Source organism: Meleagris gallopavo, chromosome 8, assembly GCF_905368555.1.
Source record: "Meleagris gallopavo chromosome 8, MGAL_WU_HG_1.1, whole genome shotgun sequence".
In the NCBI taxonomy this organism is placed as follows: Eukaryota; Metazoa; Chordata; class Aves; order Galliformes; family Phasianidae; genus Meleagris; species Meleagris gallopavo.
The window spans coordinates 20,163,974-20,190,672 of NC_139411.1; the positions used below are offsets into that span (position 1 = coordinate 20,163,974).

The 26,699-nt window shown below is 38.3% G+C and overlaps 2 protein-coding genes across 7 annotated transcripts in view; one reads left to right on the forward strand and one right to left on the reverse strand.

Moving 5' to 3' along the window:
* The window catches only part of MARCHF5 (membrane associated ring-CH-type finger 5), a 36,924-nt gene extending 13,622 nt beyond the window's left edge, over positions 1–23,302 (reverse strand). The window contains exons 1-6 of one of the 6 annotated variants that reach the window (XM_010714562.4): positions 22,867–23,051; positions 11,573–11,775; positions 8,214–8,344; positions 6,905–7,088; positions 6,295–6,461; positions 2,847–5,182 (exon numbers count right to left, since the gene is read on the reverse strand). In XM_010714562.4, the coding sequence (XP_010712864.1) occupies positions 5,066–5,182; positions 6,295–6,461; positions 6,905–7,088; positions 8,214–8,344; positions 11,573–11,775; positions 22,867–22,910 (846 nt within the window). In that variant the 5' untranslated portion in view covers positions 22,911–23,051 and the 3' untranslated portion in view covers positions 2,847–5,065. Of the gene's footprint in view, positions 1–2,846; positions 5,183–6,294; positions 6,462–6,904; positions 7,089–8,213; positions 8,345–11,572; positions 11,776–22,866 lie in introns of those variants that run through there. The other 5 variants (XM_085229408.1, XM_085229407.1, XM_085229406.1 and 2 more) reach the window with 5 other exon arrangements.
* CPEB3 (cytoplasmic polyadenylation element binding protein 3) overlaps positions 23,224–26,699 on the forward strand; it is an 88,052-nt gene continuing 84,576 nt past the window's right edge. Inside the window, exon 1 of the mRNA XM_085229402.1 lies at positions 23,224–23,364. The gene's annotated coding sequence lies outside the window, so the exon portion shown is untranslated. The remainder of the gene's footprint in view (positions 23,365–26,699) is intronic.

Genomic DNA, 26,699 nt, shown 5'->3' on the forward strand with positions numbered 1-26,699 from the left:
GGGGGGGGGGGGAAGTAGTGGGGGTTTGAGAATCCTGCAGTTAAATGATACTTTTTTCTGCCCAAAAAAGCCACTGACAGAATGAAAAGCCATATCCTCACATTTAAAAGGCACTAAAGGACCTAAGACAGATCTGAAAATTTTGATGAAATTCAGACCGAGTTATCCTTACACATTAGCAACAGTTCTCTGTTGTTTCTATCGTTTTCTACTGACTGCAGAGACTGCCTCTCTCTGCAGAAAAAATCATTGCTACTGTGTTGATAGTGAGAAATGCCACTAACATTCATAGCTCAGTACTGAGGGACTTAGGTCCAAGTCTGTTCCATTAAGTCAAAAAGGCATTTTTTCCTATCTCTAGAAACGATGCTCTGGTTTTTATTCCCTCAGTTCCCTCTCTCCAAAAGGCTTTCATCATGCACCTTGTGTTCCACAGAACTTCTGCAACTTCACTCACCCAGAGGGAGTTGTTACAATATGTACTTAACTAACATCTGTCTTAAATTAAGAAAATAAATCCCTGAAGTTGAAAAGTAAATATACTGGAGAAGCAGGACTGTCCTCCTGCACTGTACTCTTGTTATTTGAAACAGAATAATGCACACAATTTGTGCCCAAGTAACACCTCACACTATCACTTGTAACAAACTCAATTATCCCTGGGATCTTAGCCTAGAACTATGCAAGTGAGGTAAGGTGGGAGAGATTTTCTTCTTTCAAATTAGTCGAATGCTTCTGAACCAGATACGATTCTGCTGGAAGAGGAAAAAAGCCTTAATTGCGAACAAAAATCAAGAAGCTTTTGACACCAGGCTATCTTAGCTCTTCTATCTTCTGAGCATCAGAAATGTCTGGAAAACTAGCAACAGAAGGCTGTTCCAGAGGTACAGCAAGTAGGGATAATAGCTTCTTGTAGTGACCAATGGCAAAGCAAAAATTACACATATGGTAAATAGATAAGTGTGTTCCTTTATTGGCTTCTGTTAGCAGCAGCAAAATGTTACTGAAGAGTGGAAGAACAGCTAAGAAAAAATACAAAACAGTACGCCACGCATACTGCATCACCAGTAGTGCTCTGTAGGTGGAAATAAAGTTGCATAATTTTTTTTTCTAAATAAACAAAGTACTTCCTATAGAGGCCCACTGCTTAGGCAATTGCTTTTCCATGGCTTAGTCATCCAGCATTAAATGAGGTGCCTGCAAGATATGTTTTGACAGGTGCTGCTGAGCTGTTTAGTTGAGGCAGTTTCAAGTCATGACTGCTATTTGCTTTCAGTGGTTCCAGAATGGAGTTTTTCTACTGAAGTACTTATTGTAGTACAACCAGAAATAACTCCTTTGTGCTCAATAAGCAGAGGTGCAAAAGAAATTAAATAAACCAAGCATAGGAGTAAACAACAGGCAAAAACAAAAAGGCCACAGACCTTAAATTTCAATTTCAGGGGGCCATGATCTAATGGATGTGATTGGTCCCTGTTTACAGAACATTTCTCAACACAAGATTTTTTCCCCCACTTGCAATATATTCTTTGCACACATCTTTTGACTTGCATTTCTGGGAAGCAAGCTACGATACTCAAGCTCTTAAATAAGCCCTTGAAATAAACTAAGAAAGTCTACCTTAGAGTTGTATAAATTAGTAAAGCAGAAAGAACTTAAATAGTTGAAATCCTGGGCAACTTCTGGCACAGGTACTTCTCCAGTAGAGGAACCTGCTAAACAGCAGCAAAGAAAAGTCTAGGCCTCAATGTCTACAAGAACTAAGACAAGTAAATTCTGATTTCCCCAAATTATGCTGGAATGCACTGAAACAGGTTTTTTTTTCCCTAAATAACAGCATGTGAGGTTAGGGGAGAAGATGTCCATTTTCAATTAACAGGGTTGCAATATGGCAGTCCAGATACAGCTGCCACTGTAAACATGCAACTGAAATTTTAGTCAAATTGAATGGTGACCTCAAGAATGGGTAATACTGTAGTCAACAGTACCTACCTACGTCTTCAAGCAAGCACAGAACTATTCCAAATGCTTCCCTGGAGAGAGGCCTTGAATAGCAACATAGATCCCTGACTGATAAGTCAAAGGAGACAGCTACCTTTAGAGAAAAAAGCCACAGGAGATGAGGGAATTAATGTAATTCAAAACAGGCAGCTCAAGGAAACTGTTGCAAGTGGGAACTTTTACAGGGGAAAGAGAACAAACAAAAGAAAAACCATTCAAACAAAAAGTTAGTAGAGCTCCATTCAAGTCTAAGAATTTTAGATAGAAAAATGAGTGAATGAATTCCTCATGCATTACCATAACTGTAGTTCAGCTCTTGCCTAAATGGGGGGAAAAAAAAAAAAAAAATTCTGAGTAAGAATGGTTGAGAACTCTTATATTGCATTGAAAAATGCTAAATGACATTTAATGCTTCTTCTGTGAAGGTATCAGAACATTAACCATTAGTGAAAAAAATCATTCCTACAGCCAGTATTACCTTTCAAAATGAAGAGACATCACTGTATTCCCCAATAAACCCAGCACATCAGCCAACCCAGAGTTATCTAACAACTCCCAATCACAATTTTGTATTAACAGAGGTCTTTCACGTTGCAACAATGTTTTGCTTTAAATGTTTGAGAAATGCATTCCACCATCTCATTCACTAATCATAAACAAGCGAGGGGAAAAAACAAAACAGACAGTAAATTTGAAGTGTGAGGTTGAAGACTCAGTCATCTTTCCTTTACTGCAAGATATTTCTTTGACCTATCAACTGAAAATTGATTGTATAACTCCTCAGATACACATTAAAACACATTCCGTTGTTGTTGGCTTCTGTTCAACTGACAAAATACACTACGGAGCGTAAAAAATATTTATTCAGCCTAATTCAACATAACTATAATTTGTAATACTAAAAACAAGATTTACAACATAGTAACCAAAGTAATGACTTTCTGCCACCACTTTAATCATCATATAATCCAAACGGTGTTTCTGTAACGATATTTTTACAGTAGCTTCAAGTTTCAGTGAAGACAATTATCTCTTCCCATAGAACAAGTTTCAAGACTGGTAATTTGCATCATTCCATTCTTCATGAGACTTTAAAAAACAGTAATAAATTGGCTGGAAATATATACAGTGAAGACCACTGAAAAGCTGTTTTCTCAAAATGAGGAATTCCATAAGAAATATGTATATGTTTCAAGGCTATCTTACATAAAGCAGCAACTTTTCAAGGTTGCCACTCTATCTAAAGTTTATATAAAATTGAGCCCACTCAAAGACAAATATAATCAACAGACTTGCAAGATTGTAGCAATTCTTCAGTTACAGCAAGAATCTCAAAGTATTTGATATGGATCAAATGTATAATTTTCTATACCTGTAGTTTTTGAATAGTAGGTGGCCATATATACACTTTATACAGTTCTAAAATATTACATCTCAGTATTTAAGACGAATATACTATAGAAAAGGTACTGTATTTCAAGGTTTTTTTTAACATACATTATTGCAGCCAAATATTAAATCCACTCTGCATTTCCTTCATTTCTGGTGAAAAGAAATAGTTACTTACAAATACTTTCACTAATTGGTTCTTTTTTGTTGTTGTTGTTGTTTTTTGTTTGTTTGTTTGTTTTTAAAACCTGTCTTCATGCATTTGACATCGTATTATGAAGAAAAAAGCTTTTGAGAGCAACAAATTGTTGTAAAGAGAACTTCCAGTACTAATTTGAGGTTAGATCTGATAGGAATATTAAACGGCCATGTTATATTTGTCAAAATTTAACTTTGGAAAACTGTTAATTTCTGTTAAGTTTTTAAATATCTGAAATAACTGAAGTGCTAGTGTCCCATCAGCAGGCTACTCTGAACATGTTATAACAGTAAAGCTTACTGTGCAAATAAACTAACTTAGTTTATTACACATTTAAGATTTATCCTTAGTCCTTTACAGAACAGAACCAAGTTGCATTCAGCTGTCTAAACTGCTGGTAATGTCTTAAACTCAGTACTCCAGTGTAGCATTGCCCCCCTTCCAGCGGTTGTTCCTGGCTATCCTGCCAATACAGATGGCTTGGGCAGAGAAAAGACTTGTCCAGATACAGGAGCTGAGCTGTGCCCCCAGATCTGAAGTTGAAACTGAAAACTAGAGCTTTCTTCTAAATGTAACTTTAGCATTCATTGTTTCCTCGTATTTTTTCTACTCTTTTTACTTGTACAGATAACTTATATAATCAAAAGGAACATAAGAACTAAACAATTGCTCCAATACTTAACTAGAGTAATTGAAATTCATTTCCCCCACATCATTATTTTACTGTGAAGGAAAAAAAGAAAGCTATCTAGTACCAGTTACAAAACAGTAAAAAAAAATGTCACGAGAAAACAGTAGGCATTGCAGAAGATACAATAGGACAATAAAAAGTATCAGTAATACAATAGTCACCTGGAAGCCATGCTCATTTCAAAAGCTTGTACTTAGGTGGCTAAAGCTGACACACAAGTCCTGCAGAATGATCTTTCGCTGTCTCTGTCCAGCCATTTGTGTATTGTACACTCCCTGTTCCACATCAGCAAGATACAAGAAAACCTTTATTGCCTGATGTCCCACAATTACTTTCCCTTAGTAATGACTCATTTCCTTCCTTAAAAAACAAACAAACAACCTTCATTGTGTGAAGTACTGAAATGGATGACAGCCTGGGTATGAAAATGCACTATTAAAAAAAGCATCTGAATATGGCCTATATTAACTACACAATTTAAAGTGTTTTTGTTGTGTAGTTGGCGATATTTTTTTTCACCCATTCAGCAAATCGGCTCAAAGAAAGTAATTCCAAAGCCTGTTGCTCAAGAAAAATACCCCAAAACAATGAAAGCAAGTCACATTCTTAGGTTCAGTGATTACTGAAAGGATATACCCTGCCACAAGACAGTGCTTTATTGTACTTAAAGAAAAAAACAGGAGCAGCAACTTATCACAATTCTCCACTACTGTGCAATAATGATGGAACCAATACAACACGAAAACCTGTTAGGTGAGACTGTATGACATCAGATGATCACAGCCTTATGCACCTTCTTGCTCAGGATAATTTAAAATTTTGCGGTGAGCTTGGCGCAAATACTGCTGTTGTTTGAAGTAAACCTTAAAAGCTCCTTTTATAGCAACAAAAGCAATTCCACCCTGAAATAAAAAGAGATTTTGAAAGCCTGCAAAGTCCATCATCATATCACTGCAAACGTTCTTTGTAAAAGAAAACTTATTTAATAAGGTTTACTTTCTAATTAAACAGCTTTTTCTTTCCAAGTTAGCTAATTAGGACAATTCCAAATGATTATAACAGTTTTCTGTCACAATACAGCATTACAGAGGTTCAGGTTATATATAAGGAATTATAAAACAGACCTACAGGTATTTTTGAAAACTTTTATCTCCTTGGGAGTCAACATATATTCTAGAAGTCTATTATTCTATTTCAAAAACTAAGTAAACAGTTATTTATCTGCTTTTTTCCCCTTCTCTGAATAATTACAGATGGCACAAATAATAATATTTGTTACCATTCCATAAACAGACTGATAGAGGACACTTGCTAAAAACAAGCATAAAGTGAAAGAAAGCCAATTTATTATTTTTAAAGTTTTACCCTGTGTTCATCTCAAGTCTTCAAAGTAAGGAGAAACGCTAAGAAACCTTTAGCCTGAGCAAATGGTTGTAACACTGCTGTTTCTTCCACATGTTAGAATTGAAAAAAGAAGACTGAACTGACAGTCACATCTACCAGGAATGCCAGTTCATGAAACTCACTCTGCTTCCTCTTGAAAAGCTGCAAGCCTGAGAGGTTATTCACAAGGGAGATTTTTCTCATCTACCCATTCTTCTGCCTTCATTTAAGGTGTAAGAAATATCTTTTAATTCTTATTTCAATAAATTGACTCTTCCAATGAGTCAACAGAAGCTAATCTGAAAAGGCTGATAATACAAACCCTAGTTCTCACTTGCAGAGCCTGTTCTTAGAAAATACTGATTGCTCATCTACTGTTAAGATTTGCCTAGCACAGTACCAGTCACAGATTTCAACCTTTTCCAGGTTACTTTCAGGCATAGGGGAAAAAAAGTCTCTCACAAGTAATGCTTGCCCACTACCAAGGCAGACAACTTCAGGAAATCTCCTCTACCCTTAATCAAATGCCACTTAAGTTCTAGTTCAATTTACACTTTTTAGTTTCCTCCCACTCCACAGCATTTTACAATCCTATATAACTATTTATATAACAAAGAATAGCGTATCTTACCAAGATTGTCCTTTGTAAATTTGAGTTAACACTGCTGAACATCAGCTTGCCCACTATTGTGGCAATAGTAGGGAAAACCAGAGCTCCACACAGAATACGTGTAGCAGAGACGTGATCGGCCAACGGGTTGGCCTCTGCTGGAATACGGGGAACAGGACAACCAATGCCTGAAGGGATGAGAGCAGAAGAAGAGAGAATGTAGCCACTGCCTCAAACAGAACATAGGAGGAACTTGTCCTGCCCTCCTTGGCTTCATTATAAATATACAGTGCAACAGCATAGATATTCAGTTTAATTACTTTGATAACTCTCAACCTCTTTTCAGCAGATATTCCATTTCAATTATGCGACTATATTCATTTTTTACTTTCAAATGAGAAACTTATATTTAGTAGCTTCTTTCGTTACTAAAGCCTTAACTGAAACCACATTCCTGCTTCTGCTGCCCCAACTGCCTCACTAGGTACTATATGAGCACAATCAAAATAAAACAAACATAGTAGAGGGAAGGTATAATCACCCATACTTAAGGATGGTAGAAATTCATATCCTGTCTCCTAGACAGGAAAACTTAAACTTGGTATTTTCTTTTAAAATTAATTCACATTACCTGGAAATATGCTGTTCAAAATTTGTAGCTTATTAGAATATTTGCGCCACAGTCTGAGCACATAGTCCTCCCAGCGAATCATCTTGCCCAGTATTAGCATGACTGGGATAGTGGGAAGTCCAATCAAAAGAAATAAAGGATCAGCTCTCTCCATAACATCAAGACCTTCTTTGTGACCCACCACCTGATAAATATGTACATAGTGGACAAACAAGAAATACAATTTTAAAAGTTTGCTTTGGGGAGGAACCGACCATACATTTTAAGATAACAAAAAACCTTTCAACTAATGTACTCAGTCTTCCTTTTGCATCCTTGGCTGTTTATCAAGCATAATGCAGACAAGTGAGCTTCTTGCCCTACTATGCATGTCATTAATCTTGCAACAGAGACCTGTAACACAATTCTTCACCATCTCAGCAAAAGTTTCATGTCCTTCTGCATGCATGAGTAAAAGCATAAACATCTGAAGTATGAAAACAGAAAGCTTTCCACAATGCATACAAAAACTTAAATTTCTGAATGATTAATTCTATACTCAAATTGATTAGATCTCTCTCTTTAAAGGATAAATTGTATTTCAGGATGTTTTAATTAAAAAAATCCCTTAATTAGGAATCCTCTATGCAAAAGAGATCACACTGTATGCAACCAGAGGAAAAAAGCTAATTCTTCAAACCCAGGTATCTATAACAACATGGGTGTGAAGTTGTAACCATGCAGTTGCTTAACTAGACTCACAACTTGCCTTTGCTTAAGGCCAGATTCTCATTTCAAAAGTAAAGCAACCACAGAGAGGAATGTTTAGTTTTCCATTTTGTTATGTAGTTTTAGAGAAGCTATAAAAGATCATAGAAGTTACTACAGAAAAAAGCTCAGTGTAGCAGTTTTCAGAGAGATAAGGACTAGTACATTTCACTAAATTCCAGTTTTATCCCTACAGATGCTTGCAGTGCCCTTGTAAGGGCTACAAGAACAAGACAGGAGATGAAGAAATTCAGAGATGTACGATTCTGTAGTTGGGAGTCTCATCCACTGGATGGAGGAGGTCTTGTAAGTTATTTTATATCACTTTTATATAGCCATTTGACATTGGTACCAGGGAGACTGCATCAACTAATTTGGGCTCAAGTTAAAATGGTTATCATACACATTTTTGCTACAAGTTCCTATACAAACAGAACCAAATACCATACGGCCACATTTTAAGCTAAGGGAAGAAAGGAGTCTATTTTTTTAATTTAAAAATCCTATTTAAAAGCTTTGCTTTCAAGGCTTGTAAGATCTAGAAGAGGAAATACAAATGTACCTGCATCACTGTCACAGCTCCATATGTAACTGCTGTCCAGTATATGGAGCCCACCATTATTCCAGCTGCAGCAAATGGACATGCCTTTGAGATCAGTCGATCTGCAAGATCCAAAACGTAAACAACTGGACCTATGACAGAGGAAAAGTAAGGTTTCAAGATGCAGCTATAAGCATAGTGAAGAAAGCTCCCAGCACCTGCCACAAGAAAGTTGTCACTAAACTTTATCCCACTCTAGAGCAAAAAAAAGCAAAGATTCATTCCACTGGAAAAGTGATGGGTTGCATTCAGTATTTCTAGGGTTACCTCAAATATTGGAGGAAAAAAATCCCTTTCATTTAGAGCTGTTGATAATACACAGTTTCATTGTTTATTGACAACTCCACTTGCAAGACTTGCACAGAGCAACACATTACTCATGCCAACTTTGATAAGCAGGGCATACTCACATCTTTTTTTTTGAAGACTGCAAGAGAACCAGCAAAGCAAAAGCTATAAGTTGAAGAGTCTGGAAAGTATGCATGGAACTGAAAAATGGTTATCATTATTACCACATCCCATGCTACTTTTGTGTTTGTCAGACTTCTAAGTATCAGTAGAAAAGTAGGAATTTCATTTTTGTGTTTTACAACAAGCTCTTTAGGATGTTACATGAGTTGTCAGAAAGTAAATGGTGACTACTTTTCTTGCATACTTTTATTACTGACAAAATTGTGACTCCCATTCCATCATTTAGTTGGCTCTGCAAGAGAACAGTGGATGTGCTTTCAAAAAAAAAAAAAAAAAAAAAAAAACAACAAAAAAAATCACAACCACCCAATACCAACACCAATTCTAGTCAGCTGAAGCCAGCCAATGAAAACAAGTAACAGGGACATCTCAGTGAACTAGTTATAATATTTATCAACACTGACATTCTAGAAAAGCACTCCCAAACAAAGAGCAGTTTTATATACCACTTGTATGGTAACACCATCCGGAGACCTGATGCAGGGATTGCAACTTTTAACTGGTGTTTGTGCATGATCATACTGAAGACTCACAATTCAGACATATCTAGCTTATATGTAGACTTCACATAAGTAATTGTAAATAAGGCTAAGCTATGTAACAATCTAATAGACAGTTTTGTGTAACTAACTTGGGCAGAATGTTGATTAGCCTCTTAGTCCAGCTCTGGCAGAGAATCATGTTTTACCCTACTAATATACTGTAAGTTAGTTACCCTTCCATGCATCTTCTAGTACAGAATGTGCTGTTTTGATAAAAAGTCCTAGTTTTAAGGGCAGGAAGCTTCTTCCTTCGCAGCAGAAAACACCTCATCAGCACCCTGCTTCAAATACACCAATTGATGTAAATTAGTCATTCAGTAGCTGACAAAGTTACAAAGTTAATGTACGCTCGAGTTGAGCAACTTATTGTTGAATAGGTATGAAATTTAGTGGGTTTTTTTTAAGGAATGCTTCACTCCAAATATAAATTAATTGAACAACAAGTTCAACTGTATTAACAGTTATGTTTAACTTTCCAGGACAAATTTAAAAGATTGCTGGGATATTTATGAGCATATTGAAATAGCAGCAAGATCATAACTGCAAGTGCTAAATACAAAGTCGTTTGCATATCTTGATAGCTTCCCACAATCACTGAGAAAGTTCAGTGCACTATTTGGAAAATTTACATGATTCTATTGAAGGAGGTAAAGACAAGAAACTTCTTTTCCCTTTCCCCTCCCCCCCAAAAAAAGCATCACCAGAACTACCCAAAAAACCACACACAATCATCATATGCTGCAAGTCCTGTGGGGTAACACAAAGCACTGAAGCTTGCCTTACACAACTTGGCAAGGTGGTATGGCAACAGCAGAAGTCTAAGATAAAATATTAACAGATTGCACCCATTGATCCCAATCATGAAAGGAAGCACATTACAGAATTAAGTACAGAATATTGAGCTAGAAAAAAAAAAATGTTCCACTAAACTTTAATTATCCCTGCAGGATTAAAGTAGTAAGAAAGGCAGAACTTATCTTTTAAGATGATATTAAAGATGTACAAAAGTGAAAAAAAATCTCTGACATACACGAAAGAACCAAATACAGTAATATTTTTCACATTTCCACATGTTAAAAAGAATCATGCTTTAGCAGAAGTTTGTCTGACAAGTTTGGTTTTCTTATTTATTAAATTGAAATAATAATAATGAAACCTCTGGGTTTAAAGCAGTTCTTTTAGTATTTAAAAAACAACAACAACAAAAAGAAGATACTTCACTAGGAGGAGTTTTTAGAAAGTACTCTTTCATGGAAACCTCTTTCCAGCAGTACATTAGAAGAGTCTTAACTTAGATTACATTTCTAAACCATAACATGTCATGGAAACTTGGTTAGTTGCTATATCTTACCTGCTGAAGAAACTTCAGTTTTTTGAATGGCATGACTAGTAATGTGTTTGCTGCAGCACAAAGTAGGGGCTACTGCTAAGACTGCTTGAAATCTTACTGTCTTAACTTTGCCTTGTGTGACCTTGCTTGACTTACAGTTGAGTTCTGATGTAACAGTTCTGGGTTACAAAAAAGAGCTACAAAAGGGCACAACTGTCCCATGTGCTTGAAGGACTTGAGGTCATAATGGAGGTCTGATGAACCCCAAATCACCTTCTTGGTCTGCTATGCTATAGACTTGTGTAAAATTACACATGCCACGTTATATTTTATGCCTCCCTCATATCTTTACCATGGAAAAAGTTGGTATCAAGAAAGAAAACAGATCAAAAGATGCCTGCATGCAAAAGCTGAACAGTCTCATGCAAGAATTTTATGCCAGATTCATCAGAAGCTAGGAACATTAGTATTTAGGCACCTTAGCATTCAAACAAAGGATGCCACCAATTGCAGGAACAAATGAAAATACCTTTTTTTTTTTTTTTCCTGTGCATGCATCTTAACCAAACTACAGGCACTTATTTTGCCCATTGCCAAAACCTTCAAGTTTTGCAGTATATCTTCACTGCTCAGATATCAACCCCCCCTCCCCACACACCAAAAATAAAGCTAATTATCAACACCTGATGCCTTCTGCATAGCTACCTTACAGCAAAAGTGACTCAAGGACTGATATATCAATTACTTCCTAACGAGTTATCATGCTTTTTACATTTTCTTGACCATGGACAACATATAGCCAGTTTTATTCCCTCTTAGCAATATGTATTGTCATTCAGAAATTTCCTTTCAGCTAAATTTTTTCAGCTCAAGGTTGTCAATAAAACAGAGGCTCCAAGCATTAAAGAAAGCAAAGAATTAGGAACAATATACAGAAACAACCCATTATATTATGATTAAAATGATACACATCTTACCTAGCTTTGGAAATACTATTAAATATTCTGCATTGCACTGAGGACAAGCAACTCTAGCAGTACTGTTTCCTCTTTGCTTTTCATCCACCCAGCGCTGTAGACAAGTCTGATGAACCCACTTCGTAGAGCCCCTGCACCTGCAAGGTCTCACCCACTCTGCTGTCCGATCATCCTCATCGGTAGCAAAACAAACCCAGCAGCTTCTGTAATTACAGGAAGAAAAAAAGATATTTTTGCTACTTTCAAGTGCTAAACTTTCATAAGTATTTTTAGAAAATGTATACCTAGAAATGATGCTTGTTGCTTCATTCCTAATCACCAAATACATAGGTTTTTTTCTTTTTAACCACAGTCTTGTCCTGCGGTATTAACAACACAATATCGCAGGCAGCTAAGCAGATGCTTTTAATACATTCTGAATTACTAATTTCAGTTTTTGATCATTTATGGGTTAAAAAGCACTGCGACTGCAGTTCAGCCTTCTAATAATTAAATGCATGAAATGCTTACTTGTATTATCAAGTATCTCCTTCCACACTGAGCATTTTGTAATTGCTTCTTTGAAATGAAAAATATAAAATCAATGCAGTAGTTTCAATTGGGAAAATAAAGCTAATCCTCTTACATGACAAAACCTTAATGCAAATGATACAACGTTACAAACCCTGTAAATAAATGCACCCAACTGCAGTTTTTATGTAGGGATATGTTAAGGTGGTTAACAAAACTTCTCTCCTCTAGAATTTATTGCCAGCTGTTGACCTTCTTCCTCTCCTTTCATGTCTCTTTGAAAGGATTTCTGCCACATCGCAGCTGCTCAACTATATCTCACCTTTATTGCATCACCCTCTCTTGTTTCCATCAGCCCCTGTACACTTTCTGTAAAACAATACAATACTACTCACAGCATTGTTCATCTTCCAGTATTGCTCTTTGCTCTACTAATTCCACATCCAATTTAATCCTATATTCACAACTTATACTTTCATTTTTCAGCTAAGAACTTCACAACAGAGCTAGTTAAGTCTGTGGCTGCCAATGAGGCCAAATGCATTAAAACCACAGAAGTCTAAACCATGCTCAAATAATGACAGATTATTTAACTAGCAGATATGTCCATGAGCATCTCACGGAATAAATTATGTCCAAGTTTTCTGTTAATAAGAAAATCTTCATCTTTTCCTTAACTGATCCATCTAATTTCCTTCCAGGTAATCATAACTGAAAAAACTTGAAAGATTTATGAGATGAATAACAAAATCCTTTACAGTCTTAAGCCTTTTACAAGACATGAATAATGAACAGTAGATTCCTCATGTTTTTGTCATCAGCTTTATCCCTTTCCATTGACTGCACCTGTAGCAGAAAGAGCTAAATAAAACCATTTCAAAACAAGCACCTTGGCTCCTGCCACATTTTCCATTTTCTTGTACTGAATAAAATATGACCTTGATTCTTACTGCTGAATGGGGTTGCTACTCAGATAACCTGAAATAGAAAAGGCTGGCAAGACAGAACAAAGCATTGTTTCTGATAGAAACAGAAACCTTTTTTCCTTGATGACTTTTCTACAGAGCCAAATCAATAATACTAATGTATTTTTCTATACTTCTATGGTGGGGGAAAAAAAAAAAAAAAAGCAATTAAGATCAGCACAACACACAAAAAGCAGACCAGTATCATTTCAGCTTGGAATATAAGATTACAAATGCCTTTTAGATTTTGGTCCGCAGTACCTAAAAGTTGTCCAGACTCAAAAAATTCTGTTCTGACTCAGAAAAACTAATCACATCCATTTTATCTTCCACTAAAGTCCCTTCAGGAAACCATGCATACAAAAAGCAAAGTGGATAGATAGAAAGCTGTATCAAAGATCAGAGAGCTTACACTCCAAACGTTATACAAGTAATCTAGAAATTCATAGCTTGCCTGAGAAGAAGCTTCTCTCCAAACCATGAATTCTGCATCACTAAGGAACTTGCTCTCCTACAGCTTCTGATCCCTAAGGATCAGTGGCAAACATACATGAACTTCAAGTACAAACAGAAAACTTCTGAGAAGAAAATTCTTGCAAGACTTTTAGCAGGACCTAGCACTTAACTATGAGCCACAAAAAGCATTTTCCTCCCATTACAGATCCTTCACAAAATACAAGAAATCTCTTCAAGAAAACTTTTCTGCATGTTATAAAGCATACCATTTTACTTTGAAGCACAAATTCACTGTTACCTTAAGATCAGAACAAAGCATCCTTACTCTGCTAAGCATTGAATACTTATTATAAATAAAAATTATAAATATTAACATCTGAAAAGAAGAAAAAAGTGAAAAGGCTGCTGATAGCAATGACAGCATTGTGAGCCAATGCAGTAACAGGTGAAAGCATGTACTGGGAGATGTGACTAAAAGCACTGCAATAACTGGCTGTGGACAGGCACTGTTCCAAGGGAATAACCAGAGTCGCTATTTGTAAAGCAATTTTCCATGAGCTTGTAAGTTTTTAATGCATAGACAATACTGACAAATAAAATATTACTGATTAATAGTAATAAGCTTCTAATAAATCTACTGACTACACTCTAAATACTGTAAAATCATATATTAGTGGGAAGACCAAGATTTCAAAATTAAAGGGAGTTACATAGCAGCACGCAACATAGGTAAGCTGTTTTACAGTTCATTTCAGTAGAGAAACTCAGTAAGCTCTTTTCTCAAGAGGCAGTGAAACAGTATATTGCAAGTACTCTGCTAAGCACTTCCTTTTCCTGAGTTGGAAGAAAGCAGCAGGAAGATCTAGTGCTAGAGAGTCACTCTTTGGTCACAAGAGACTGCAAGCATGGCCTGTGTTTCTGATAAAAGCTATCAAGCAACAGTGTCACTTACCATGAGATATGCTAGCTTACATCATGCTTCATGGGGGAGAGCAAGTGTTAGAAGAGATGCCCTCAGTTGCAAAGCCTAAAGCATCACGAAGACTTCAGCAGCAGAATAGGTAAGATCTATCCAACACGATGGTGGAAGCTAGTTAGCAGAGGAAAATTGAGATTGCCGCAGTATTAGAGATGGAGCGCTGCTATCTCCCCTGTACTTTCCAGTTCTCCAAGAAGAAAATGCTTTCGTTTTCAACCCGAGTTCTGTCTATCAAACTCCAAAAACCCTCACAGTGTCCTAAGAGAAAAAGAAGGGCTCAAACCAGTTGAAAAAGTGAGTCCAGAAAGATAGCAGTGCAAAGCTGCTCCAGTGCATGGCTCCAGCTTTATACGCGGCATCATAACTTCTACTAATTTTCTTTAAGGCAGAGTGGCATAGCAGCTATGGACCAACTGGGATCATTCAGCTGGAAAGCATGCTATCCCCTTGAAACTAAGTGTAACTACTAAAAGAAGTTCCTGAAGGTTATCTGTCTTAATATCCTGCCATCCCTGGTCAATAATATGGCGTAATGCTAAACAGAAGAGAAGCTTACATAGTCTTTAATACAAAAATATTTTGTCAAAAAACAGCCAGGAAAGTTTAAATAGATAATATCATAAACAAATACATAGTCACACAACTGTGGTATCCATATAACAGCTCTGACTTACTCTAGCCAGAGGATGGCACTGCTGAAACTAGATTTTAAGAAGCTTTTCAATAATATATATTTTGTCCTTTAAAAAAAAAAAAGCCCACAGATGACTAAAACCCAATAAGCAGTCAAGGAAGTGCATAGAAGCAAAACAAAATAACTAGCTAGAAACCATAGCAGAGATCTATTGATTAAGGGAAGGTCAGCTTATTTCTATGCTGTGAATAATAGCTCCAATTAAGGAGAAAGTGTTTACTCTTGAGCTAACCGAACTATATAAAGGAAGAGATATAAGTAAAGGACAGTTCACAAAATCCTACTGGCAACTTTCTAGCTTGTGGATAAAATTAAATCTTGGACTGCTAGCCACCACCTATTGTGCTCTAATCATGCCTTACATGTATTCTATTTTATCAAAGAATCTACACTACTGGTCGAAGTAATAACCTGCAGCCTTGCTGTGGGTCTCTAAATACACAAAGAGCTATTGCAAACATTTCTTTTATTGAAGTGGAGAGGGAAAGCAGGGCCCTCCTAAAACCATGCAAAGGACAGATCAGGCAAAACTACTACTCATAACAAGCACCTTATTACTGAAACATAACACATTTTTACTAATTAAGCTGTCATTATTACTTTTTAGCAGCTCAGCATACACCTCCAGCAATCTAAGACACTAAGCAACTGCTAGGGGGCAGTAACGTGAATCTTACCATCAGGAAATAAAAAAAAAAAATAAATAAACCCAACAGTGGGGGGAAGGGGTGAGATCACAAAGTTTGCAAACAAATTACTTTCAAAACTGAAATATGGGTTGAACATTATTCAAAAAATGAAAGCTGAGTAAGAAGTAACGGTAATACATAATATTACTAATATGTAATGCTACTACTGTAATAATACAGTGGCAAAACACTTAGCAAATTGTGATTTTGAGATCATTTAAAAATACTTCCTTGAGTATTCCTTTAGATATCTTAATCATGTAGTAATTGTTTGCAATAGCAGCAACATAATACAGCAGTACGTCTGAAAGCTCTGATTAGGAAAATGAAAACCAGAAAAAATTCTTTAATGTCTCAACTTCTCTCAGTGCTGAACTGCAGAGCAGCACGATATGCATGTATAATAGATATAGTAAGAAGCTAGATGAGATAGAATTTGTATACTAATATTTACTCTGGCTGTAGAAAGCAAGGTAGGTAGCATGCTCAAGATAGTACAAGAACTCCAGCTGGCAAGAGTTTCCCAACTGATAACATGACCTGCTATTAAGGTAGAACACCCAACTCCTGACAGGCCGAACTACCTGATCTTTACAAGAGATTAAAGGAGGATGTATTATTAGGATTATTATGAGATTGAAAAACTTTGTTCTAGCAACACTGCCAGATGTAGGAGAGGAAGACTGAGTAAGACTTCAAAGTAGATTTAAAAGTCATTCTTCCTGTAATTCATCTGCAATCTACTGTATTGAATTCTTACACCAATGCCCACTCCCCAGGGACACATTACACTCTTCTCTATGTGCTAAATTTTGATGTTCAACTGTTTCCATGGTTTCTAATGCACCAAATTTACTTGCCAGACAATAAAAGCGTAGCAAAACAAGAAATCATATCTGTCAAACTTCAGTCATTGAGGCTGAAGTTGGGAAAAGCATTTTCAACTATACTCTTGATCACAGTCATCATGACCTGGATTCTGCACTGTGAGGAAGAAAAAAGATTACTTGCACCATTGCTTTCAGCAGCTCAGTCAATACACTCTCCAGTTAGAGGATGACAACACTTCAGTCAAACAAACGCATAAAAAATGTTGGTGAAAAAGCATTTAATAAAGAACAATGCACAGAAAATAACTCACATAACTCTCCATCTTATAATACTCAATTACTACAGATAAAAAGAGGATAGAGAAAGGTTTGACTGAAAAGAAGTGACAGTACAGGCAGCAGAAAATTGATCTGAGACTCTAAAACACAGGAGGCTGTTTCTTAGTAAGAAGGAACTCAAAGCATGCTAAGATATTCTACTTAGATGCTCCTATTGTTTAATTACACATTCAGAGGATTCCCTTGTCAGTGTTTCCAGAAAACAGCTTTCTGACATTACTGGGGAATTTAAAAATATTAGCACTGAGGCAAACCTTGATAACAAAACAATTCTGTTTCAAGAAGCTTGCTGGGAAAGGCTGTCTGTGCACTAAGGATGGGTATCAGTGCGCAACTGCTTCATGCTTCATCAGAATCCTGTTAGCTGCACCCCTTTATGAGCAACAACTGTATTCATTTATCCTCTATTATTGAGGAAAGAAACACTGAGTTGACTTAAAGGAATTTAACTATTATTCCTTCAAGTTCTGAGGCAAAGGATACTAAACATATCTCCTGGAAGATTTACTTTTCTGTAACAGAAGGTTGCAATTACTTACATTCCTTTATCAAGCACTAACCATATCTGTGTGTTCTCAAGGATTAGTATCAAGATATTTTTAATATGTTGTTTTAAACTGGAATGTTGAGTACAACTGTCAGTCTCCAGAATAAGATGAAAACGTGTCTTTGCTCTTTTTAAAAGGCATTAAATTATGTACAACAGCTAAATTTGCACTGGAGGAAATAGAAGAGAAACTGCATCAGAAGAATACCAATACTGGTACTTGTGGTACGTGTAAAAAGTAGGTGATAAATGTTACAAACATCAGAAGCAACACAGATAGAGAACAGAACTTTGACATGCCTAAAATCGTAGCTGTCTCAACATTAAAACCACTACTGCGGCAAGCAAATGATAAAAGATAAGAAATACAAACTTTGATTCCATTCACAGTTTGCATTATGCAAGTTCACACTTCTGCATCAATTTTCCAGCATCACACAGCTAATGTAAGAATGAAACAATCTTTGGACACAGTACAATTAAAAGTAAACATATTAGCACTAACTTCATCACTTAAAAACTGAGCTTATGACTGTCCACATTCCATCCTTAGTTCCATGATTAAAGCAGTTTTTTCTGTTATGTTCTTCCAAACAAAGCAGAAATAAAATAGAAAGTGGGGTCCCAAAGCTACAAAAATTGGCAGGAAGTCAAGCAAATGGCTTTGAATTCAATAGCTTATATAATAGATGCTATTACTCAAGTTATATTCTCAGTTTATAACTTCCATTTTTATTATAAAATTTACAGTATGTGAGAGAGCAAACGAAAAGCTCTAGAAGAGACAGTCATCTTTTATCTTCCTAATAATGAAAATTGAAGAATTAAACTTTGAAGTCACCAAAAAAATCTCAATTGAGCATGGATTTTAAACCCCAAGAAAAGAGATGGCTGGGAGGCAATGGGTTTAGGAACAGCTACTCATATTTGGCATTGGTATTGAAAATCCGAAAGAATCTTTAGTAAAGGTGTCTGAACATAACATTAAGTAGCTCTGCCCAGCACTCTCAAGCTGACTGCATGACTCACCAGCAGAACAATCACAAGCACTCAGCACACGGCCTTCCTAATAGCATCCTTCACAGAAGGCTACCTTATGTTGACATGTTTTAGTCCAACATAAAACACTGACTTTTAAACAAAGTACTCAGGTGCCAAGTGGAAGCATTTGTTAACAGGAAAAACAAATGAGGGGAGAGCAGAAAGCAATGTAAAGACACTACAGCTTTAAAAGAGAAGGACTATTTCACATTTTCATGCACAGGACTCCCTTTCCTCTCTACAGCAGAGCACCAATGAACTGCCACTCAAAGTTTTCTTTTAAAAATGTTCTGAAAGTAATACTTTAATCTTGGAGGGTTGTTTTTTTTTTTTCCCCTGAAATTATACATATTAAAATAGTTACTTGGTATATTTGTATTAGTTGACACAAGATTTAACTTCAGCAAGCACTGCAAGCCACCATGCCAAAGGAAACAACCACAGCTAAGCACTATCACAGAGATCTAAGAAGCTATCAATAAGATCTTTCATTCAGCTTCTTAGATGTAATAGATGAGCATACTGTTTGAATGCCCTGAAAACGTATATGAGGTACTACGATTTTCAGTACCAAAGATGATAAACAGCTTCTTGGGAGTTTCCCAGCCCTAAAATCAGAGAGCTAATTTCATACTGTCTGCAGGTAGAACTAAGCTGTTAAGCCATTAAGTTTAAAATATTCAAGTTTGTATGTAAGCCTACCAAAGCAGATGTCAGTATGGAAATACTATACATAAGACAGAAGTCTCAAGGTTAAAATAGCTTAAAAATAACATCCTGATGCTTTTACACAGATGGGCAACAGGCCTTCTAAAGGTTTGCAATCAGTTTTCACTTATCTTTGCTGATAAAACAAGGAGGCATTACTTTCAGAGCAGTCCTTGTATACTGGAGGAAGAAGTTGTCTTGAAAAATAGCATTTTGTAGCTGACAATTTGCTCTATGAAATAGCGTTATTGTGCTGTTATGTGAAACAGTGTTATTTTGCATGTGTTATAGTTTCCATGAAAATAAATAGGAAGCATTGCTTTCAGAGTGACCTATGCGCTTAAAAGATTAAGTTACTAATCAAACCTAGTCCAATCAAACCAAAATCTGATAAAGTTCAACTGCTTATCTTCCAACATTAGCCAGGAATAACAAAAGTGTCTGAAGCATGTGCAAAGCAGCCAGAACACCTAACAAGGGATAAACAAGGCAACATTTAGAAGTGTTCAGTTGGAAAAACTACTGTTAAACAGTGCCAAGACAGGAAGTTCATAGTGCCTAACTGAAAGAAAACAAAACAAAAAACCTTCCTTCTTTTTTAGCCTATTTTAAAAGTGATATTTAAAAAGACAAGAAGGACTCAGTTAGCAATACTGGCATACCGAGTACAATACTTCCATTGTAAATGTTCAAGATCCTCATACCACTGTGAGTACAATATTTCTGTGTTATTTCTTCTTGCGTTCATGGTGTAGCAACCCTTCACTTCAGCTAAGTATAAAGTCCTTAGCTAGAAATTTCAAGTAAGGAATTCATTACACTTTAAAACGGTGTCGTTTCTTAGAAATGTTGTTCAGTCTAAAATTATGTAGGAAAAATACCAAGAAGAATGAACAAGAAGAATGTCACACAGATGTACCATCTAAGAGCCAAGTAAAGAAAGCCAGATGTTCTCTCTCACAAATACATACTGAAGAACTTGATTTAAGAGCTATCACCCTTGCATACGAAGCAGTGCATACATTCAGATCTACAGCAGTAACTTATTCCTGAAACTACAGCACTTCACCATTCTCAGTGATACCACCTAGACATCAGGAAAAAAAAAAAGATCTTCCCTCTCATTGACAAGTATTAGACACCAAAGAAAGCTTTATTCACTGAAAAGCTATTTTCTCCATCCTTCACTACAAGATTTCAGTTTGATTTAAGAGTATGTGCTCTGTGTGCAATGATAATACATTAACTCATAAGCTTTTCTGTATGCACTTGTTATTGCTATCCAGCGCAATAACTATCTGTCATTAGCATCAACAATAACAGCATGAAAGAAAAGGAACTTCTGCCCTTCAGAATCTCTACAAAGGAGTCATTCATAGGTTATGTCTCCTGATGCAAAATACTGAAAGGTTTTTCTTGATCATCCCTACATACAACATAAAAGCAGTCATGTATGATCTTGATCAACACCAGATGAAGGAACAAGAAAGTTTCTTGTAACGTAACCACACTCCATAACCCCAGTATATAATAGAAACTTACTCACCCTGACTGCATTTTGAGGTCTTGTTTACTCCAAGATCCTTCTACTTGTACTGTACTGAGCCCTAAATTAAACACAAATCCTGTATACTCAGCACCTTCTTACCATTTTCATATATTGTTTTCCCACAGCTGTTTCTAAAGCTTCCTATACTGAGTCCAACAAGCTTGCATGAAAGCTGCAGTCTTTCTTCATATCTTTCTCTATGCTTCCTAAGTACTTCAAACTTCTCCCCTATTGTCCTTGTTGTTAAGCAAGCCAGGAACACCTTCCAATTATTTTAGATTATCAACTCTTATTCCAAATTTACCAGGAAGTCTTTGGAAAGGGTCAGAGATATATCCTTTCAGCTGTGTCAAATTGTAGTTCACAAGAACATTAAACGTGCATCAAACTGCAGATATCCAAACCCAATTGAAGAATGGTGAACTGGTTTGGCTGCCAGTTAACCAACTTCCTTTTTAGCAAACGCTCACCTAAACCTGTCATGACTTTTCTACATGCCATTTGGTTTTAACAGCTTTTTATGAACAGTAAGCTTTGCTAATACTGGGAAGATCCTAACAGAGGAAAAAAAAAAAAGACATTTAAAAAAATGTTAGCTTGAAAGAAAAAAACTTGCAAAGACATCACAAAAGATTCTAGATTCTTGCGTGTCACAGTCCCAAATGCTGATATGAGCACAAAAGAAAAGCTTCAGTTTTATTACGCAGAGTCATCTAATTACATCAATTTACTGTTTGCAACACAGATAAATAACACCTCAGACATTTCCCACTGAATTAGGACCTCATGTTATGTTAAAATAGCCACAGACAGCAGGGCAGCCATTCAGAACATAATGATTTCTTAGACATCCAAAATAATGAAATATTACATATCATCACCTGATCTTCCTCGTTCTTCTTCCTTTCTACACAATAGCTTTACCATCCTCCTCCTGCTCATTTGTCATCCCTTAACCATCTTCCTTTTTATTCTCGATATTCACAGGAAGTAAAACAGAATACTTATCTTACAGTGCTTCTAAAAAAAATAAAACAAAAACCAACCTATCTCCTTTCTGTTACTTCTTGCAAAAGTGTTTCCAGTTTCTGACTCTTAGCCTCCTTAAAAACATCACTTCCCAGGATTTCTAAAACACCAACAATAAGCTTTTCCTCTTCCTCTGTCCCCCAGCAAATCACTTATATTTTTCTTTTTTTTTTTTTTTTCTTTTTGGACTGAAGTTCCTTATCCTCACCTTCCAGGCAGTGCAAGCTCTGTCCTTGCCTCCCAGAGTTTGTCCCTCCATGACCTGCCTGATAACAGCGTGTATTTTACTAAAATCCTCTCTTCCTTTAGAAGGAAAACAAAATCACAACATCAAAGTTCGTGTTTTTTTTCTCCCTTTTCCCCGTTCTTTCGTGATGAAAAGTGTGATGGATTTACCAATAGAGGATAGATTCCTTCAGAAGCACCGTGCTGTCACACCTCCGGCACCAACAGCCCGGCTGTTGTGTCGCCTATACGTGCAGCTCTCAAGAGCTTCCCGGATGACTCAATGCCCCACAGTGGGAATCTCAAATCCTCAGCACAACAGGGTGAAAGTGCTTCGTGTGCAAATACACGTAAACAGAGGAAGTAAGCGTAATAAAAGCGAATGCCTTTTCTCCCTTAGAATTAAGTCAGAGGAGTTTACAGGTCAGACTTTTTAGCAACTCAAAAAAGAAACCACAGGCTTCTCCAAAACGGACAAAGCAAGTAACAAAGCCCACAAGACACGTCGCCTTTCAAGGCTTCCGCGAACGCACCAAACGCTCCCGATGCCGGCGTTCCCTCCCGCAGCCACAGGAACCGGGCAGCCCCCCACATCGCGCTGTTCTCCCCGCAGCCCGCTCCAGCCCCGCCACGACCGAGCTTAACGCGGTCCGCACCACCCAAGCATCAAAAGCCACGGCGAACCCACACATACGCAACCACCCCCGGCGTGCCCGAGCCGGTCCTCCCGTACCTGTCCATGGTCTGCGGCAGCGCCAGGCCCGTCTGTTCCGACATGGCTCCGACGGCGTAAGGCAAGGGCCTAGCCAAGGGCCCGCGGCCTGACAAAGGGGCCCAGCGCGGGGGAACCGCGCGTCACTCCAGGCGAAAGCGGGGCCGTGCAGCGGAGCCGCCCCCCGCCACGCGCCTCCCTCGGCGGGCGGGACGCGGCGCGCGGAGGGCGCTACGCACGCACGGCGCGGCCCGGGCCGCCGCGGCGCCGAGATGAAAGACGGTGGTGCCTCTGTGAGGTAAAGGCCGAGCGCAACCGCGACGCCCGTCCCCGCCCTCTTCTCAGCGCGCCTGCGCCCAGGAGGCAGTCGAGACGGCCGGGCACGCCGGGAAGTGTAGTCCCGCCGCCTCCGGGGGCTTAAAGGTCCCGCGGGGCACCGCATCCCCCTGCCTGTCTCCCTTCCTATGCCACTTTTCGCCGCTGCCGCCTAACCGCTGCCCGGCACCGCGCGCGGGGCAGGTAGGGGCTGCGCTCGCGTAGTGGGCTCTGACGGGGGACGGTAAGCGCCCTGCCCGGCCCCGCGCCCGCCTCTCCGGCGCAGGGTAACCGAGCGCAAAGCGGCGGGAAGGGGCCTCGCGCCTCCGCTCTCCCTCACGCGGAGTGGCCGTTGCGCACCGCAGCCCCTCCCTCACGGCGGCGGCTGAGGGAACCGCGCGGCGCCGCTGTGCGGGCGAGGAGCTGGGAAGAAGCTGCCGCCACTCGGCCGGCAGGTGCAGCCTCTGCCCCTGGGGGAGAGGGAGCTCGTGCGGTGCTGGGGAGGGGCTGTGATCGCGTTGTGTGCTTGTGGCGGCCGCTGGCACCCTGAGCGAGCTGTAGGACGGCTGGTGGTAGTTCAGCGCTTCCACTGCTGCTCGTAAGCGTGTTCTGAAGTCGGTACACGGTAGCACAGCCTAAGAAGCTGGAACTTTAGAGTCTGAAAAGCCTTTATGGAACAAAGGGGGAGAAAGACAGCACCTGATGGTTGCTGCTGTTTGTCCCTCTGCGACCCTCTCCCACCCGTCCCTCAGCCCAGATGTGCACCTATTGGCACTCGTGGAGAAGTTCTGCATCATGTTGTGCTCCCCACGCAAAGGGCAGAGTCATTCTTTGCAGGGACGCTTACTACAGTTCCAATTCTTAGGAAGGTTGGTGGGTAAAGATCAGATTTAGGTCTTCCTTCTCAAGTTTTGATGGATGTGTATGTATATCTAATAACTGCAGCTCTGCTGTGTGTAGCCAGTCCTCAAAATCTTGTGTCAGTTGTATCTTGCTCAGTTATGCTTCATTTGCTGTGCAAGGTGGCTTTCTGGGCCAGCTGTACACCTGTGCACCCTCTTCAGTGCACATCAGTTCTTGTTTGAGATGAGCAGAATTTGCCTGGTGGCTCTGTGCAGCTGCAGAGATCAGGTAGAACAGGGAGGAGCCTGCAGTGAATGTATTTCATCCTTTGACCCTGCTGTCATAGCTAAGGGAAAATCAATTTTGTTTTGAGTCTTTAATGGGAGAAAAATACTGTAAAATGTGTGTTTAAAAAAAAAAGAAAAAAATGGAGGGCTGTACTGTTGTCAGATTACAGAACAAATGTATAAATTGGTTATGCAGTTGGACCCAATTCTGTGTACATTATTCTGTTTTTGCTATTGCTTTGTGCCCAATATTATTTTTCTCAGATCTTATTTTCTGTATGTCTTTTATTATCTGGGCTTAGACTTACAATCTGTATTCTATATGTAGAATAAAGACAGCGTTGTCTGTTTTCTGATTACCAAAACTATGTTCAGCAGGAGTGCCAAAGCAGTTACATTTTGGTAATTTTTTCCTATGGAAAGTATCTACAGAAGCAAATAGGAAGAGGGCAGTGTGCTGACATCCTGTCCGAGAAAATTTATTTTTAACTTTGTCTTAGCACAGTAAAATTCAATTTTACTTGCAGTACTGGGAAGTCTTGTGCGTACAGTAGGCTGAGTAAATCATGTGGGCGTGGCTTCCTGGAAGAGAACCTAATGCCCACTTTCCCAATTACAGCTGCTTGTGAAATATTAGAGCAGCACTGGTTACCAGAGTCTGTAGTTCCTAGACTTCATCTGGAACAAATGCATTGTCTATTGGCCAAAGTACTGATCAGATAGACCAGCCAAATATTTGGGTTTAACTATTTATTCTGAAACCTTACAAATAGAAGGAAGGAAGTCTACTTTATTTCTAGGATTCTGGGATTTGTACAACTTCTGTGGTTTGGTTTTGGGGCAAGGAGGATATGCGAGTTGCCTAACACTTAGGATAAGGCTACAAGGTTGTGATCAGCAGTAATGACTGTGGGCAATAGTTACCCAAAGAAAGGTGACTGGAATCCATCATCACCTGGCTCCTATATGAAGCTTGAGAACAGTCTCTCACAAAGAAGGCTTCTTTGTCCCCTGCCAGGGAGGGAGGGATGATAAGAGTGGTTGAGACTTGTGTATTTGGTCACGTGGTAAACACTTGGCAGGTGTGTACATCATATTTCCTTGGAAATATGAAATATATAAAAACGTGACAGACCTCATAACATCCTATGAATAGCTTAAAAATCCCCAAATCTAAAAACTGTTTTGTGTCTTTTTCAATTTTCAAGACTTTGTTAGGCAGCTTTAGGTATGGAATCTCAATTTGTCCTCTCAGAAGGAAAATGTGGTATTAAAATACATAAATAACCAACAGTTTCTAAGTTTGAGAGAACTCTCCTTATTCCCTGACATAGCAAAAGTTGTCATTCCATCCTCATCTCTTCCCTCTACCAGGACTGCATATGCAGCTGCTCCATTCAAATCCTTTCTTTATTCTCCCCAACAATCTCCTTCAATTCACTCTCCCTATCCCCCTTTACTGTTCTTTTTCTTTCTACTTTTTATTACAGTGACAGTTTATACTATAAACCTCAGACTGGTTCTTGCAGCTATTTTCTTTTTCTTTTTTTTTTAATTATTGTTTTCCATATCATCCCTTAATGGAGTCCTCTCTGTTCTGTCTCTCTGATGGTTGTGCTGATTCATTTGGTTCTCTCTCGCCTTCACCTGATGGGAGCTGCATTTGAGCCTGGAGGGGACTCCCTAAGGAGGACTCCCTTTTGCCAGTGTGAAGTGTAGGATGAGGACTGCTACCATTTGGGATTTGGCAGAACTCAGCCTCACTGGTGCCAGCTGGATGTGGCAGCCATTTTGAATTAAATAAGACCACACACTTGAAGGGAAATACAGAATTAAATGAAAACTACGAAAAATAATATAAGCTGCTTAGAGCTATCAGATTTATACCAGGAAGTCACATCTTAAAACATTAAATTGTTTGATAACAAACTTGCACAGATCTCGTTAAGCTTGTTAAAGAAACTGATAAACAATTTCCATTAGAATAGCATGGAAGTGTATTAAATATTTACCTGTCCATTTCAGCAGCACTGCTTTAGCACAGTTCTTTTCGTCCGACAGCACTGAAGCTGTTGGAATTATTCACTATTTTAAACAAAGCTAGGCAATCTGGCAATATGAAAACATTCTCTTTAGTCAATAGTGCATTTTAACTGCTACAGTAACTGCATATAAAAATTAAATTGCAAGATCACTTTGTATTTTATATTTGCTTGATTCTGTCTTTCTAAATACAAGGAGCCCTCCATTAAACTCAAATGAGATATATGTAAACTGAGAAAAATGTTTCTACAATAAAACTCAGTTTTTCTGTAATGTACTTTAACCTTCAAGTTAGTTGGAATATTCACTTTGTGACAGAAAGACTGGCATGGGTTTTTAGCTATAGAAGGCATAAATTACTTCATA